The sequence below is a fragment of the Salmo salar genome, chromosome 13, assembly GCF_965601325.2.
Source record: "Salmo salar chromosome 13, fSalSal1, whole genome shotgun sequence".
In the NCBI taxonomy this organism is placed as follows: Eukaryota; Metazoa; Chordata; class Actinopteri; order Salmoniformes; family Salmonidae; genus Salmo; species Salmo salar.
Genome location: NC_138303.1, coordinates 60,622,256 through 60,639,738, shown reverse-complemented (window position 1 = coordinate 60,639,738; position 17,483 = coordinate 60,622,256). Strand labels below are relative to the sequence as shown.

Here is a 17,483-nt window from a genome sequence, read left to right as displayed (position 1 = left end):
AAAAACAGAAACGGGATGAGTGAGAATTCAAGGAATCAGGAATCAATACACAGCATTTTGAGGGGAAGCAGTTAAAATGCCCTTCCATTCAATCAAAAACGGTTCTCTGGGTGGGATTTGGTAGGCTGTTCACATTCAAGCAATAACCATCTACCAATGTGTTGAGATGTGACGAGTCTCACCTCCACTTTGACCCCAGCCTGGAAGCTGATGCCGTCGGGGATGGTGGTCTGGAAGTCTGCGATGGTATAGAACTCCTCCTCCACCTGAGGAGGGGTGGGCGGCTTGGGCAGGTTCTGCCCCCTCGGCTAAATGGAGGGAGGGTGTGAAGAAAGAGTAAGTCAGTATCAGGTTTTGACTTGTGGCAGGTCAACACATCAAAACAATGCAAAACTAATTTAGTCAAATGTCTTTGTTAATGAGTGCTGTTGGCGTCTCATTGTGCGGTTAACTGGTTGGAGCGGGGTACTTACGATGGTGAGATCCCTGCGTGGAGGTGGTCTCTGTCTAGCCCCTTGTTCTGTAGGGGAAAAGGCAGATGAAACCTTATCACAGCACACCCCATCAGTCTCAAAACACTGCCTGCATTGACATCAACTGCTCATAGGAGGAGATATTAGTTCCAGACAGAGGGGAAACAAAGGGCTTTATTCAATCTGAAAAGATTCCTAAATTTGGAAGGTAATGATTGCACTGACATAAGCAGCGTTTACCGTGGATGCAGTCTCCGCTAAAGTGGGAATATTGCCTTTAAATTTCAACCACACTGTAAAGGTGAACTTCTGCCATACAGATTGAATAGAGCGAGATTACTAACTGGGCACACCGTCATTTCAATGTGGACATTTTGTTAATATTTGGTTGAGGTGTTGATCTATGACATTTCAACCATAATTCAGCAACTCAAAGACAGCCAGAAGTTTGCTGAATGTGTTTTCACTATGCTTTCATCCATCTAAAAGCACAATCAAATTCCAAAAGAAAAACAATACCTGATTATTGTTTTTTGGGGGGGGGGGGGTTAGTTGTCTTCTAAATGTCTTATCACTAGGGCTGTGAGGTCATAAAAGTTTGGATGATGATAATTACGAAAACCCATGACAAATGGTCATGGGTTTCCGTAATAACCGTTTGAATAGCAAAAAATATAAAAGACACTTTCTCCTGACCGCATGTGCTGCCATAGAAATAGAATGAATAGAACTGGTGTCCCCATTTTAAGTCAATGATTGCATAAGGGGTGGACTGCTGGCCATTTCGAGTGTACCCTTATCAAAGACTGTATTATATTGACAAGATGGTCAAGTGACCGCTCTAACAGAAATATGTCCTCAAAGATGGAAGGCAGATGGGAGGAGGCAAGATCAGGTGGAGACCGTTCTAGCCAATGAGAGGGCAGATAAGCGTGTGAACAACAGGCCATAGAGAGGTCTTATTTTTAGGTGCGTCTGTAAATTGCCTCCATTGTGCCAGAGTGCGCTCAGAGTCGTTCGCAAATTCAGTGATTCGCTCTCGGAGCGTTCAGAGCGCACACTGGACGCTCTGGCTAAGGAGTAGGGTTGATCTGAGCGTTCTGACCTTAACACCAGTCAAGCACTTGCACTGGCTAAAGTTGGCTAGCTTGTTAGCTACTTCCAGAAACAAATGAGAACACCTCACTGACCATTTTACTTGCCCTAGCAGAGTTGGTTAGGCTGTTTTTATGTTATCTAGAGTGTTAGTGGCTAACCGTGCAGCTGGCAACAATTGAATTACGTTTTCTTGCTGACAACGGTCACATTCAACGGGTGTTGCACGTTTTGTAAATTCATCCGTTTTTCTGCACTCTGGTACACTAAGACGATAGTGCTCGGAAATCAGAGTAGCTAGCCTCAATGGCGCTGTCACAGACGTTATAATGGCACTGATAGCCAGTGAGTTTAGGAACGCATCCTTTCTATCTCCACGTTACATTTTTATTTTTCATCATTGGCTGATTTGGTCTCAGCTCAGTTGGGCGGCAGGTAGCCCAGTGGTTAGAGCATTGGGCCAGTAACCGAAAGGTTGCTAGATTGAATCCCCGAGCTGACAAGGTAAAAATATGTCGTTCTGCCCCTGAACAAGGCAGTTCCTAGGTCGTTGAAAATAAGAATATGTTCTTAAGCTAGTTAACCTAGTTGCCTAGTTAATATAAAATAAAAATGGGAATCCCCAGCAGTTGACTACATTAAAATGTTGAAAGCATCTGATGGCAATGTCCATGCAAAAACAAGTTAAATCCATATCTCTATGACAACAGGCACAACGGCGATATAAAGTAGTTTTTTTCAAAATTGTCAATGCCACGTGCGTCAATTTTTATCAGTGCAACCTAACCATTACGAAACTTCTATGTCACAAAGCTAATTAGCAATTAAATGATTTGTTAACCAAATTCGAAACCTTCTCATTGACCTCTGTACAAAAAACATATTTTTGTGGACAGATTTTGGGCTGAGTAAAACTTCTTGCTTTGCCTCTTCGTCTCTGCCCATGGGCGCAGAGCAGGAAGTGTACGCATCAATATGTGCTGTGATTTGTTGATTCAACTGACATTACAAAAAAAGGCATTCCATTGCATGAGCTACATTTAGTTAACATAATTTAAATGAACATTCTACATTACCATGGAGGTTATTGCATCACAATACCAGGCAGTCATTGTGAGTATACCCATGGGTTTACCAGTCAAACTGCCAGGGTTAGAGGTTCCAAGCCCATTCTGTTCATTGTTTGCTACAACACCTTGGTTGTTTCAGCAAGGGGCCAAAGTTTCATTACGTTGTTAAAAGTCCATGTTATTGCAGAAACGCATGAATGCCTGGCTGTCCTGTATTCAGTCAGCTGTTCGTTCCTTATGACTTATTTTATATTCATGGCTGTCTTCATCCATAACCGGTAATTGTGCCATCCCTAGTTATCACTGCTCTTTCAACCATTTAAAAGCACAACACAGTTCAAATAGGAATACAATGTCAGATATTTTATTTATACAACTTAATGTGTTTATCACTGTGCTTCATCTAATAGCACAACCACATGATCTGGATTGCAGTTGAGATTACATTAAAAGTACAAAGTGCAAGTGATCAATATGGTTTGAGATCCTGCACAGATTATTACAGCAATTGTGAAGATCTCCACAGACCTGTGACCCTTGCATTATCTTGAACATGCATACTTTCTATGATTACATAAAGATATCTATAGTTACAGTAACCTCAATGTGACTATGGGTGTGTTACTCATTTTAGCATTGAATACATACTGTCACATTCATTTAAGATACAGTTAATAGCCTAAAGTTAAGGCTACTAACTGTATTACAAAATAATATTGAGTTGTGTATGGTTGACAACAAAACCAAATATCAACGTTTTAAAGGAGATGTAAAGCACAACCAAATTCCAATGGAAAAATTTTTAAAAAAATTGTTTAGTTGTCATACATTTATTACATTTTCAGAGATAGTCAAACTTTATTTGATTTAGTCCAACTCTAACTTAGATTTTTGAAGATGAAGACGTGAATCCAACATATCATTAATTTGTAGACAAACTGGAATTAAAGCCAGACTAAGTCAGTGGTACAGATAGAACTATCCAAGCAGAAGATACATCTCCTTCAATATCCAGTTTGTCTACAAAATAATAATTGATATGTTGGATTAACATCTCCATCTTAACGAAAAATTTAAGTTAAAGAATAGGACTTAATCAAGTGAAATCAAACTTTAAATGCACTTTACAGAAAGTTTGATTTGATTTAGTCCTTTTATTTAACGTTTGGTAAAAATGGAGTGAATCCAACATATTAACTTGTACATTAAATTTGAATTGAACCAAAGCTTGAAACCCTAGGCCTACATTGTAGTCATACTTCTTAAATTATTCCACGTTTAGTTGTGTTACAGCCTGAATTCTATACTGAACAAAAATATAAATGCAACATGCAACAATTTCAAAGATTTTACTGAATTACAGTTCATATAACGGAATCAGTCAATTGAAATAACTTTAGGCCCTAATCTATGGATTTACATGACTGGAAATGTTAGTCTGTTAGTCACAGATACCTTCAAAAAAAAGGTAGGGGCGTGGATCAGAAAACCAGTCAGTATCCAGTGTGACCACCATTTGCCTCATGCAGAGCAACACATCTCCTTCGTATAGAGTTGATCAGGCTGTGGAATGTTGTCCCACTCCTCTTCAATGGCTGTGCAAATTTTCTGGATATTGGCGGGAACTGGAACACGTTGATCTAAAGACCCAAACAACATGCTCAAAGGGTGACACGTCTGGTGAGTATGCAGGCCATGGGAGAACAGGGACATTTTCAGCTTCCAGGAACTGTGTACCGACCCTTGCGACATGGGGCCCTGCATTATCATGTTGAAACGTGAGGTGATGGCGGCGAATGAATGGCACGACAATGGGCCTCAGGATCTTGTCACAGTATCTCTATGCATTCAAATTGCCATCAATAAAATGCAATTCGTGTTTGTTGTCTGTAGCTTATGCCTGCCAATACCATAACCCCACCGCCACCATGGGGAACTCTGTTCATAATGTTGACATCAGCAAACTGCTCGCCCACACGATGCCATACACGTGGTCGGCAGTTATGAGGCCGGTTGGATGTAGTGCCAAATTCTCTAAAGACATTGGATGCGGCTTATGGTAGCGAAATCAACACTCAATTGTCTGGCAACAGCTCTGGTGGACATTCCTGCAGTCAGCATGCCAATTGCATGTTCCCTCAACTTGAGACATCTGTCGTGTGACAACTGCACATTTTAGAGCGGCCTTTTATTGTCCCTAGCACAAGGTGCACCTGTGTAATGGTCATGCTATTTAATCAGCTTCTTGATACACCACACCGGTCAGGTGGATGGATTATCTTGGCAAAGGAGAAATGCTCACTAACAGGGATGTAAAACAAATTGTGCACATCATTCTTAGAGAAATAAGCTTTTTGTGCATATGGAACATTTCTGGGATCTTTTATTTCGGCTCATGAAACATGGGACCAACATTTTACATGGTGCATTTATGTTTGTTCAGTATAAATATAGTGCATTTGGAAAGTATTCAGACCCCTTCCCTTTTTCCATTTGTTACATTATAACCTTATTCAAAAATTGATTTAAAAAAAATCTACACACCAAACCTCATAATGACAAAGCGAAAACAGGTTTTTAGAAATATTTGTATAAAAAAACTGCAATACCTTATTTACATAAGTATTCAGCCCCTTTGCAATGAGACTCGAAATTGAGCTCAGGTGCATCCTGTTTCCATTGATCATCCTTGAGATGTTTCTACAACTTGATTGGAGTCCACCTGTGGTAAATTCAATTTATTGGACATGATTTGGAAAGGCATACACCTGTCTATATAAAGGTCCCACAGTTGACAGTGCATATCAGAGCAAAAACCCATGCCATGAGATCGAAGGAATTATCCGTAGAGCTCTGAGACAGGATTGTGTCGAGGCACAGTTCTGGGGAAGGGTAACAAAAAATGTCTACAGCATTGAAGGTCCCCAAGAACACAGTGGCCTCCATCATTCTTAAATGAAAGAAGTTTGGAACCACCAAGACACTTCCTAGAGCTGGCTGCCTGGCCAAACTGAGCAATCGGGGAAGAAAGGCCTTGGTCAGGGAGGTGACCAAAAACCCGATGGTCACTCTGACAGAGCTCCAGAGTTCCTCTGTGGAGATTGGAGAACCTTCCAGAAGGACAACCATCTCTGCAGTACTCCACAAATCAGGCCATTATGGTAGAGTGGCCAGACGGAAGCCACTCCTCAGTAAAAGGCACAACAGCCCGCTTGGGGTGTGCCAAAAGGCACCTAAAGGACTGTCAGACCATGAGAAACAAGATTCTCTGGTCTGATGAAAGCAAGATTGAACTCTTTGGCCTGAATGCCAAGCGTCACATCTGGAGGAAACCTAGCACCATCCCTACGGTGAAGCATGGTGGTGGCAGCATCATGCTGTGGAGATGTTTTTCAGTGGCAGGGACTAGGAGAATAGTCAGGATCAAGGGAAAGATGAACGGTGCAAAGTACAGAGAGATTCTTGATGAAAACCTGCTCCAGAGTTCTCAGGACCTCAGACTGGGGTGAAGGTTCACCTTCCAACAGAACAACAACCCTAAGCACACAGCCAAGACAATGCAGGAGTGGCTTCTGTGCAAGTCTCAATGTCCTTGAGTGGCCCAGCCAGAGCCTGGATTTAAACCCGATTTGAACGTCTCTGGAGCTGTGCAGTGACGCTCCCCATCCAACCTGACAGAGCTTGAGAGGATCTGCAGAGAAGAATGGGAGAAACTCCCCAAATACAGGTGTTCCCAAGAAGACTCGGCTTTAATTGCTGCCAAAGGTGCTTCAACAAAGTACTAAGTAAAGTCTGAATACTTACGTAAATGTCATCAGTATTTTATTTTTAGTAAATTTGCAAAAAATTCACAATGTCATTATGGGGTATTTAAGATATGAGGGAAAAAAAGTGTTTTAATCAATTTTAGAATAAGTCTAACTTAACAGAACGTGGAAAAAGTCAAGGGGTCTGAACACGTTCCGAATGGACTGTACATATAATATTTTTGGGGTCACCCATCTACACAAAATACCCCATAATGACAAAGTGAAAACATGTTATTGGAAATGTTGGCAAATTTTTTTGAAAAATGAAATACAGATATCTAATTTCCATATGTATTGACACAGGGGTGTGAATACTTGTTAGAATCACCTTTAGCAGTGATTACAGCTGTCAGCCTTTCTGGTTAAGTCTAAGAGCTTTGCAAACCTGGATTTTACAATATTTGTACATTTATTATTAAAAAAATATTCAAGCTCTGTCAAGTTAGCTGTTGATCATTGCTAGACAGCCATTTTCTTGCCATATATTTTGAAGCCGATTTACTGTAAGTCAAAACTGTAATTAGGCCACTCGGTAACATTCAATTTCGTCTTGGTAAGCAACTCGTGTATATTTGGCTTTGTTTCAGGTTCTTGTCCTGCTGAAAGTTTAATTTGTCTCCTAGTGTCTGTTAGAAAGCAGACTGAACCAGGTTTTCCGCAAGGATTATGCCTGTGCTTAGCTCTATTCCATTTCTTTCCCTAGTCCTTGCCGATGACAAGCATACCTATAACATGATGTAGCCACCCCCATGCTTGAAAAGAGTGGTACTCAGTGTTCTGGTGTTATGTTTTGGGCAAATCCAAAACACATTATATTCAGGACAAAGTGAATTGCTTTGCCCCATTTTTTGGCAGTTTTACTTTAGTGCCTTATTGTAAAATGGAAGCATGTTTTGGAATATTTTTATTCTGCACAGGCTTCTTTTCACTCTGTCATTTAGGTTAGTATTGTGGAGTAATGTTGTTGATCCATCCTCACTTTTCTATCACATCCATTAAACTCTAATTGTTTTAAAGTCATTATTGTCATGAAATTTGGTTTCCATTGGGGTGTCCATTATTGTTACAATGTCCGTTGGTGCGTGCGAGTACCTGTGCTGTGTGTTCTGGGCTTTCGTGCCGTGTGATAATCATTGTGTTCTTGTGTTATTTATTCGAGGTACTCCTCACTCTTTTGTTTGGGTTTCAACCCTGTGTTTTGTTACGTGTTTGTTTGGTCGTCCCCGTGCCTTTACACGGCACGCTATAATTTGGGGCTTAATAAAAACCCTTATTACGCATTCCTGTGTCTTTCTCCCGACTCTTCATACCAGCGTGACAGTTAAAACCCTGGATGAGAGACCAAAGGGATGGCTGTAGATTAACTCTACAGTAGGAGGTCCTGCCCAGTCAATTGTTTTATTATTATAGTGGATCTAATGTTGAAAATCTGACGTTGTTTCAAAGGAAAACATTTAACATATTTTATACAAGGTTTGTCTGTTGAAAAATGGTTACCATGACATAATCCTGTGCTTAAAATTTCACCCTCAAAACAACAGTTGAGGACTTTTTGCAAATCCAACATAGATTCCACGTCACAATACGTTGACAATTTACTTTGAAACATTGGTTCAACCAGTTGGTGCCCAGTTGGCAGAGAGCGAGAGAGAGATTAGTGAGTTGAGAGAGAGAGAACACTGTGTTCGACGTAGACTAATTAAATCTGGAGACTGGGGACTTCGGCTCTAACTCGATGTGTAATGCATCCTCACTAATGGAGGTGTAGTTGTGGAAAGGATTCAGCTCCTCAATTACTTACACACTGTAGGAATAAAAGAGGGATGTTTCACATTACTCAGGCATTGATTTAGAGAGCCTCGCAGAGAAACCACTCTAGGGAATGAGACTGAGGAAGCATCCCTCATACAGATGGGAAGTCTTGGTAACACTTTACTTAAGCCTGCATGTATAATGCTTTATTATATCTTATAGGCTTTATAATGCATTTTAATAATGCCTACTGTCATGACGTTGGCCTGTGGGTAAGGTTTATGACCCCCACCCATAAATACCTTTCTCCCTTCCCCTCTCTTTCTGACCCTACTGAAGGACTTGAATAGCCTGTGTTAAATATAGAGAGTCTGGGAACATCAAACAAATGGGGAAAAGGAACCATATTTTGGTAATAAAACCAGTTGGAAATATGCTTGGGAACGTAATGAGTATGGATGTTAGTTCGGTTGTCATCTGAGACATTATGACTGATGACAGGACGACATAAACTGTACCTGAGAAAGTATACACCCTCTAGTTATCAGAGTAACATGGACTTGTTATGCAATTGAAATGTTTGATATTGAAATTGTTTGTTAGGAGATTAAATGTAATTTTAGCTTCCAAATGAGAGAATTGGGTTTTCATAAGGAAAGTGCCCTGCTTGATCAGTGGCCCACCCCTGTGAAGAGACAGGGGTTATAAACGATGAAACACATCCTTCCCCCTCTCCACTATATAAGCCTTTGACGAAAAGATAACCATATGTTCCAGTACGTGAGGTCTGCAGCCTCTACGTTAGAAGGACACACGTCAAGTACAGAACTAAGCCAACCTCGGCGTGAGCTTTGGTGGCGAATGGTATGAATTTTGAGCTTATTCACTACAGAAGTGATACTTCCTAGCCGTTGAGTTAGCAGCGGCCGCTGAAGACGGGGGCTAGGAAAGGACGGACGATGGATCCAGTCTAACAGACGGACGAAGATACCACCACGTATCCAATTTACCACCAGAGACATTCTTCCGAGGACAGGAAGATCTGTTGGCCAACCCGGCCAGCATCAACGACCAATCTACCGAAGCACAGCTCAGAGTAAATATTTATTGCATTTTCCTTTTCCAAATGGGCGGTAATTTAGAATGCATAAGATAATGTATTTACGATAGCATAGCTGCTGTTTCTTTGTTCCTAAATCTTCCCGCTCTTTCATTCAAGCCCAACCCCCTATCCTTTGTGTAACCAGCCATCATGTATGACATCATTTGTATTCGGTGTATTTGTAATTCTGTGTGATTAGTTTAGGTATTTAGTAAATAAATAATTAAACCCAATTTTGTATTGCTGATTCAACTTGTTAGCCAGGGTTCGTGAAGATAGCCAAGAATTTACAACTTTCATTATGAGACTGAAAATAAGATAAGGGTTAATATTGACTGCTATCGATGTAAAATATGACTAAGTATTTTAAGAGTTTATTCGGAAGATAACGGCTCTATAAACGTTCTTCCGTGGTGCCCCGACTTTCTAGTTAATTACATTTACATGATTAGCTTAATCAGGTAATATTAATTACAGAGAAAGGATTTTATAGGTTAGCATGTCATATCACTTAATCCGGCATAGCCAAAGACACGACACTACCTGCAGGCATTAAGTACAGCTGTTTGTTAGTAGTTAAACTAGTTAGTTGTTTACATTTCCTAGTTCCCACTCACTGTGCTGCTTGGCAAAGGGGGAGAAGCCCTTGTCTTTCTGATCCTTGTTGTCTCCTCGGCTCTCCTTGGCTTGGTTCTGTTGACTCTGCTGCTTGGAGAATCCGTCCAGGTCGTTAGTGCTGGAGTGGCCCGCTGCCCCTGCCACCAGCTTCTGGCTCAGGATGTCGGCCTTCTTCAAGTAGGACGCCGGGGCCCAGCCCTCCTGTCCCTGGTACCTGTAGAGGGCAGCAGAGAGGTTACGTTCACAGCTTCAATAGAGAGAGAAGCAACAACAACAAAGGCCTTGTTTAGTACAAACAAGCAACCAACACTGATCCACACATTCATACACTCAATGAAATGCACATGCACACAGAGCCGACATGCATTCACTGTGTACAGACACACTTCTGGGGTATTGTGTTTTACCTGATCTTCCACCAGCCCTCAAGGTTCTTCTGCATGACCTCCACCGTCATGCCACTTTCTAGGTCGATCTCGTCTTGGTCTCGTGCTGCGTATGGGTAGATCACTGTGTACTTCTCCTCTGGAAATGGCAAAGAACACATGACGTTAGGTGATGTCTTTTTCATCTTGCATACTAACTTTTAAAAGAATGTCAATCAAGCAGATGGAGTCAACAACTTGGCAGGGACAGCACATTATGTAGTAACGCACATGCCCCACCTACCTGATGATCGTTCTTTTTCAGCCATGTATTTCCTGTGTTTGACGGGTGAATAATCCACTTGTCATTTAAATCTTGCTGGATTAATTGCTTTCATTTTACTCATGCGACTCTTTCATACGCTTGCTTGTTTTTTTCCCGTTTAATATTATGACTGGAAATATTTGTAAAGAGCTGTCAAACACACCCAGGTAATGGCTGAAATTGGCTCAATGGAATACGTTGTCTTTCCGTTGCATCTGAACTCAGCAAAAAAAGAAACGTCCCTTTTTCAGGACCGTGGCTTTCAAAGATAATGCATAAAAATCCAAATAACTTCACAGATCTTCATTGTAAAGGGTTTAAACACTGTTTCCCATGCTTGTTCAATGAACCATAAACAATTAATGAACATGCACCTGTGGAACGGCCATTAAGACACTAACAGTTTACAGACGGTAGGCAATTAAGGTCACAGTTCTGAAAACTAAGGACACTAAAGAGGCCTTTCTACTGACTCTGAAAAACACCAAAAGAAAGATGCCCAGGGTCCCTGCTCATTTGCGTGAACAAGCCTTAGGCATGCTGCAATGAGGCATGAGGACTGCAGATGTGGCCAGGGCAATAAATTGCAATGCCCATACTGTGAAACGCCTAAGACAGCGCTGCAGGGAGACAGGACGGACAGCTGATCATTCTCGCAGTGGCAGACCACGTGCAATAACACGTGCAACAACACCTGCACAGGATCGGTACATCCGAACATCACACCTGAGGGACAGGTACAGGATGGCAACAACAACTGCCCGAGTTACATCAGGAACGCACAATCCATCCATCAGTGCTCAGACTGTCCGCAATAGGCTGAGAGAGCCTGGACTGAGAGCTTGTAGGCCTGTTGTAAGGCAGGTCTTCACCAGACATCACCGGCAACAATGTCGCCTTTGGGCACAAACCCACCGTCGCTGGACCAGACAGGACTGGCAAAAAGTGCTCTTCACTGACGAGTCACGGTTTTGTCTCACCAGGGGCGATGGTCAGATTCGCGTTTATCGTCGAAGGAATGAGAGTTACACCGAGGCCTGTACTCTGGAGCGGGATCAATTTGGAGGTGGAGGGTCCATTGAGCACGTCTGGGACCTGTTGAATCGGAGGGTGAGGGCTAGGGCCATTCCCCCTAGAAATGTCCGGGAAATTGCAGGTGCATTGGCGGAAGAGTGGGGTAACATCTCACAGCAAGAATTGGGAAATATGGTGCAGTCCATGAAGAGGAGATGCACTGCAGTATTTAATGCAGCTGGTGGCCACCCCAGAAATTGACTGTTACTTTTGATTTTGACCCCCCCCCCCCCCTTTGTTCAGGGACACATTATTTAATTTCTGTTAGTCACATGTCTGTGAAACCTTACGTTCATACAAATATTTACACGTTAAGTTTGCTGAAAATAAACGCAGTTGACAGTGAAAGGACGTTTCTTTTTTGCTGAGTTTATAAGAACGCTAAAGCTACATCGAGGATTTAACGCATCGTCTCGACACATCACAAAAGAAATTACTTTTTTGATGGAATTTAAAAAGGAATAGTTTAATACAGGAAAAACACTGGACGCTCTGGCTGAGGAGTAGGGTTGATCACAATGACAGTCAAGCACCCAAGCTAACTGGCTAACGTTGGTTAGCTTGCTAGCTACTTTCAGACACATGAGAGAACACATTCTGATAATTTTACTCGCCCTAGCAGAGCTGGTTAGGCTGTGTTAACGCTATCCAGAGTTGGTGACTAACTGCTGCTGGCAACAATTTAATTACGCTTTTTTGCCAACGTTTACTACGTTTAAATTCGTCAGTTATTCTGCCCTCTAGCACCACCCTATGTCTGATCTCGCAAATAATGTAAAGCAGTAATCTAATGCCAAACGTGTAGATTTAAAATTTGAGAGTATCCTGCTATTGACACAATTGTTGAATTATGCAACTGAACGTGATGACAACAGTAGTTAATGAGGCAGTCTAGACAGTGCAAGTATATGTAAATACAGTACACCTCATAAATACATCTCTACCCTGTACCTTAGAGACTGCTGCTATGTACATAGTCATTGAACATTAGTCACTTTAATAATGTTTACATACTGATTTACCCACTTCCTATGTACAGTACACACTTTTTCTATTCATATACACCATTCTTTAGATACGCTATCCATCTTCATACCAAATCCTAATAACCTAGCCAGAGCCATAGCTACATATGAGGACAATTGTTTTAATGAAATCAAAATAATATACTTTTTTTTTTAGGCGCTCAGTCTGGGGGTCCCAGCTTACTGTTAAGAGGTAGAATAGTAGAATACACAAGGTGCAATTTCGAAACTTGGTTGTGCATCAGCAGTTTTCCTCTTGTTAATTGTCACTCAGTAACCACGTTTTCATCCACAGTTTTTATGCAACTAAAGCAACAGCTGTGATGAGACAGGAAATCTCAGTATAATTTTATAAATGCTGACACATTTGTTAGTTTGACATGGTAGGATGTTTTTGTGTTGGTAAAATGAATTATGTGAGGAATGGCGACGGAAACGCCTTTATGAGCAAATATTGATATAATAAACATCATATCGAAATAAACTTGGAGTCACTCGATGACATGGTTTGGTCCTCCCACTACGCCTCGGGAAACCATGCTGTTTATAGGCTACAGATGAAATAAGTTATAATGAACACAGGGTGGTGAAAGTGCATGGTATGAGTTTGATGCTCCTTTCCAATAAATGTCCAGGGTCTTTTTTTGGTGACATGATGATAGATCCTTGACTACCGTCTTGACAAATCAAAACATTCTCGATCTTATCCATAATAATCTCATCATGTAGACTATCCTACCCACACAGCCTACCCGTACTGTATCTGCAAGCTGTTCGCTAACACAACAGTCTGTGACAAAACTATCGGTAGAGTTGAAAATGTGATGGAAACACATTGAACATTGGATTTTTATTAGGTACATGAAAAGTTGTGTGCACTACATCACTCACTGATTTTTATTTGCAACAAGTCAGTTTTGTATGAATACACCACTAGTGAGAAAATGTGCATATTTTGGATGGAAAACAATAAAAAAAGTTTGATTGGTAAATTAGTCTAGTCAGTTATCTAAACTCATAGTAATCAGTGCCGAATTACCGACCAGACACCCAGGGCACGTGCCCAGGGGCCCTGACCTCCAGGGGGCCTCCATTGATTTTGTTAGTCACTCTCGCTGAGATATCATGTTAACATTGCATGTGTAGAATTGCAGGAAATTAGCTGTATAAAATAAAAAATGTATCTGTAAAGCAAATGTATTAGTTTACCATTTGTTAATAAAATACCTTTTCTGCTAACAGATCCCTCTGTACGTATGAAATTATTGTTTTTAATCCCCGTGCTGAGTTAATGGGTAGCGGCTAATTGTATAGCTAATAGGCTACGTGTTTGTAGATCGACTGAGGTGAAGCTGCAGCAACCAATGTGTTGTCATTTTTGTTTGTTTTTGGCTGTTCTCCAAATTGCATTTTATAGTTTTACAATTGTATAGAAATTCAGTAAATAAGCTGCAACTTTCTTTACATTTCTTGGATGGAATTTCTGAATCTAGTCTCCCACTATCTGCTAGTGGATGTAATGTGTTAGCCCCCAGTACACCATTCCCAGATCATAAACTAGTAATCAGTTGAACGCTTTCAGCAGGTGTTTCCTTGTAGACAGAGCCTGTGCGGGATCTATCTTGTGGAGTGCGAAGACATGCAACACACATCATGCAACACACATCATGCAACACACAACATCAACAAGAGACAAACAAGACAGAATTAAAACTACGCTAGCTTTAGGACTTCAGGGCAAAAGCACGGTAACATATTTGCGCTTTGACTCAGTCTTTTCACTTTAAAATGTATGCCAAACAGAAAAACATTGATATAAAAGTTTAACAATAGAACTATATCCACACAAACTACTTTTAACAATATCCATTATTTTTTGTAACAAAAAACGAATTCTGTGGAAGAACAGTGCAGGTGCAAACTTTGGTAACAGATTACGGTAAAATCTCCCTCAGGTTTTCTTAAATTACGATTCAAAGATGTCTGCAGAAAGACTGGGGTGTAAGCTACGACATGGCACCTTGAGTTCAATATATATTTTGGTTATTGAACTACAGTAACTGTACTGTACTATGCTATCCAAACTCGTGAAACATGCGTCTATGACAGGTTCAGATTTGGTCCAGACTGGTCCATCTGTGGATGTTAATATCAAGGCCAGGGTAGACTGACCAAATTTCAACTACTTTTCAATGTCCATGGACGTCCGGTGTCAGTCGGTGCTCAGAGGGTGAGGAAACTGGTTACAGTAAATGGAAAGAGAGGGGTTACATGGGTAGGTGTCAGTAAGAGTTGGGAGAGGTGATATTAATTAGAGAGAGAGCGAGAGGGAGGGGTTTTCCAGACTCAGTTTTAACACTCTTGGTTTGACAACCAAACAACGGAAAGTCAAAGAAAACAGTTATGAGCTGGACACAGCAGTATGCCAGTGGAAGGGAGGAAGGTTTGTGACTATTATGATTTCCCATTGCAGTAATTCCATTTCATTTTAATCACTTCATAATTCATAAACAGAATTTGCATCAGTAAAATCATTATAACTAATTGGTAGGTCTACCAATACTTGTTACTTTTGTGAACTTTCATTATCCTCCCTCACGAGAGAGAAATTAGAAAATATCTTAGATACACACACAGTATATACAAAGGTATGTGGACACCCCTTCAAATTAGTGAATTCGACTATTTCAGCCACACACGTTGCTAACAGGTGTACAAAATTGGGCACACAGCCATGCAATCTCCATAGACAAACATTGGCAGTAGAATGGCCTTACTGAAGAGCTCAGTGACTTTCAACGTGGCACCATCATAGGATCCCACCTTTCCAGGAAGTCTGGCATGGTGTAAAGCTTGCTGCCATTGGACTCTGGAGCAGTGGAAATTATGAATCAAGCTTCACCATCTGGCAGTCCGACGGAAAAATCTGGGTTTGGCTATGCCAGGAGAACGCTACCTGCCCAACGCATAGTGCCAACTGTAAAGTTTGGTGGTGGAGGAATAATGGTCTGGGGTTGTTTTTCATGGTTCGGGCTAGGCGGGCTAGTTCCAGTGAAGGGATATCTTAATGCTACAGCATATGACATTCTAGACAATTCTGTGCTTCCAACTTTGTGGCAACCGTTTTGGGAACAACCTTTCCTTTCTCAGCATGACAATGCCCCCGTGCACAAAGCGAGGTCCATATAGTAAAGGTTTGTCAAAATCGGTATAGAATAACTTGACTGGCCTGCACAGAGCCCTGACCTCAACCCCATCAAACAACTGTGGGATGAAGTGGAACCCCGGCTGCGAGCCAGGCCTAATCACCCAACATCAGTGCCCGACCTCACTAATACTCTTGTGGCTGAATGGAAGCAAGTCCCCGCATCAATGTTCCAGCATCTAGTGAAAAGCCTTCCCAGAAGAGTGGAGGATGTTACAGTAGCAAAGGGGGGACCAACTACATATTAATGCCCATGATTTTGAAATATGATGTTCAACGAGCAGGTGTCCACATATTTCTGGTCATGTAGTATATGTGGGTTTTTGGTAACATAATTACAAGGCACAACACTATTCTTTTTACTTAGAAGGTAAACAATTTCTCCAAAGCTAAATATAAGTGTTTTTTAGTTGGCAGGGGTCTGTATGTCAACATTATTGTGTTTTGATGTATTTCTGATTTCTTTTAAGAATTTTTCTGGTAGATGTTTTCTAAGATCCCTTTTCTATCTGTTTATTCAGAAATCAAAGCCTTTAATTATACCACATTTTTAAGATGGAAAATGGTTAAAATGTATCTATGCCTTCGTTTCCCAAAAATATAGACTCTTAGCTTCCATTTCACATGCTCCTATGAACTTCACATGTTGGTGCTCATGGGTCCTTTTTAGATGGAAATGCCCTTCACTAGCACCTACTTGTAACAACAGATTATGTTTTTATAACTAATCCATAATGGGTCCATTTGTTACACAAATATTCTATTTAGAAAGAACAATCTGAAATGTAATTTCACTGAAATAACAGTAAAAGTGAGAAACTGTTTTTCTCCACTGCATGCCATCGAGAGAACAAATCTTACCAACATAAAGGTATCATCCATTACAATCCATGCCACACATGCATGTCTTGCCTCACTGAGGCTTGGGTTGGTCATGCATGAGTTTTACATTTTACACACAGATAGAGAAAAGAGTCGTGCGCTCCACCTTGCCCAAAGCCTGTGCTGAACAGATCCCCTAACGTTCGCCGGCGGCCCACATGGCTCGGCAGTGACCAGTATCTCCGGGACACTGACAGCAGAGCACAGTGGGCAGCAGGAAGTAAGTAAACAGGAAGTAAATACTCTGGCTTTGTGTTTTCTTAGTTCCATAGAAAATTATAGAGGACTCTTTATTGTATCTGCCCTATTATGGCCTCTGTGAGTGCACTGGCATCTCCATTTTTAAGTCTTACATTTTCTTTTTCTTCTACTTCTATGAGTTGGTAAACAAACTGAAAGGGTGCATACTGCCACCTGGAGTGTGTTGTTTGAACAGGTACAGTATAAAGCCAAGGTTGGCGATTAACTGCCACCTGCAGTTATGGAATGTTTGCTCACAAGCATAATTAATTGGCTGATCCCTCCTGTTGACCCAGATGGAATTATGTGATCCTTTCTTAACCCATAGGAAGTCCCACCCAGTTGACTTCTTCAGATGGGTGAAAGTCCTCAATGGCACTCCCAATGCTAAAAAGGGCATTTGGGCACTAGAGTCCTCTATTTATCTCTATGGTTTGTTCGAACGCTG

At 41.2% G+C, this 17,483-nt stretch overlaps 1 protein-coding gene across 4 annotated transcripts in view; it reads right to left on the bottom strand.

Annotated features, from left to right (window-relative positions):
* LOC106567509 (SH3 and PX domain-containing protein 2B) overlaps positions 1–17,483 on the bottom strand; it is a 92,571-nt gene that overhangs the window by 4,541 nt on the left and 70,547 nt on the right. For 2 of the 4 annotated variants that reach the window (XM_014136822.3, XM_014136823.3), the window contains 5 exons: positions 16,902–16,985; positions 10,327–10,444; positions 9,919–10,133; positions 474–520; positions 183–308 (listed from right to left, as the gene is read on the bottom strand). In XM_014136822.3, the coding sequence (XP_013992297.3) occupies positions 183–308; positions 474–520; positions 9,919–10,133; positions 10,327–10,444; positions 16,902–16,985 (590 nt within the window). The remainder of the gene's footprint in view (positions 1–182; positions 309–473; positions 521–9,918; positions 10,134–10,326; positions 10,445–16,901; positions 16,986–17,483) is intronic. The other 2 variants (XM_014136824.3, XM_014136825.3) reach the window with 1 other exon arrangement.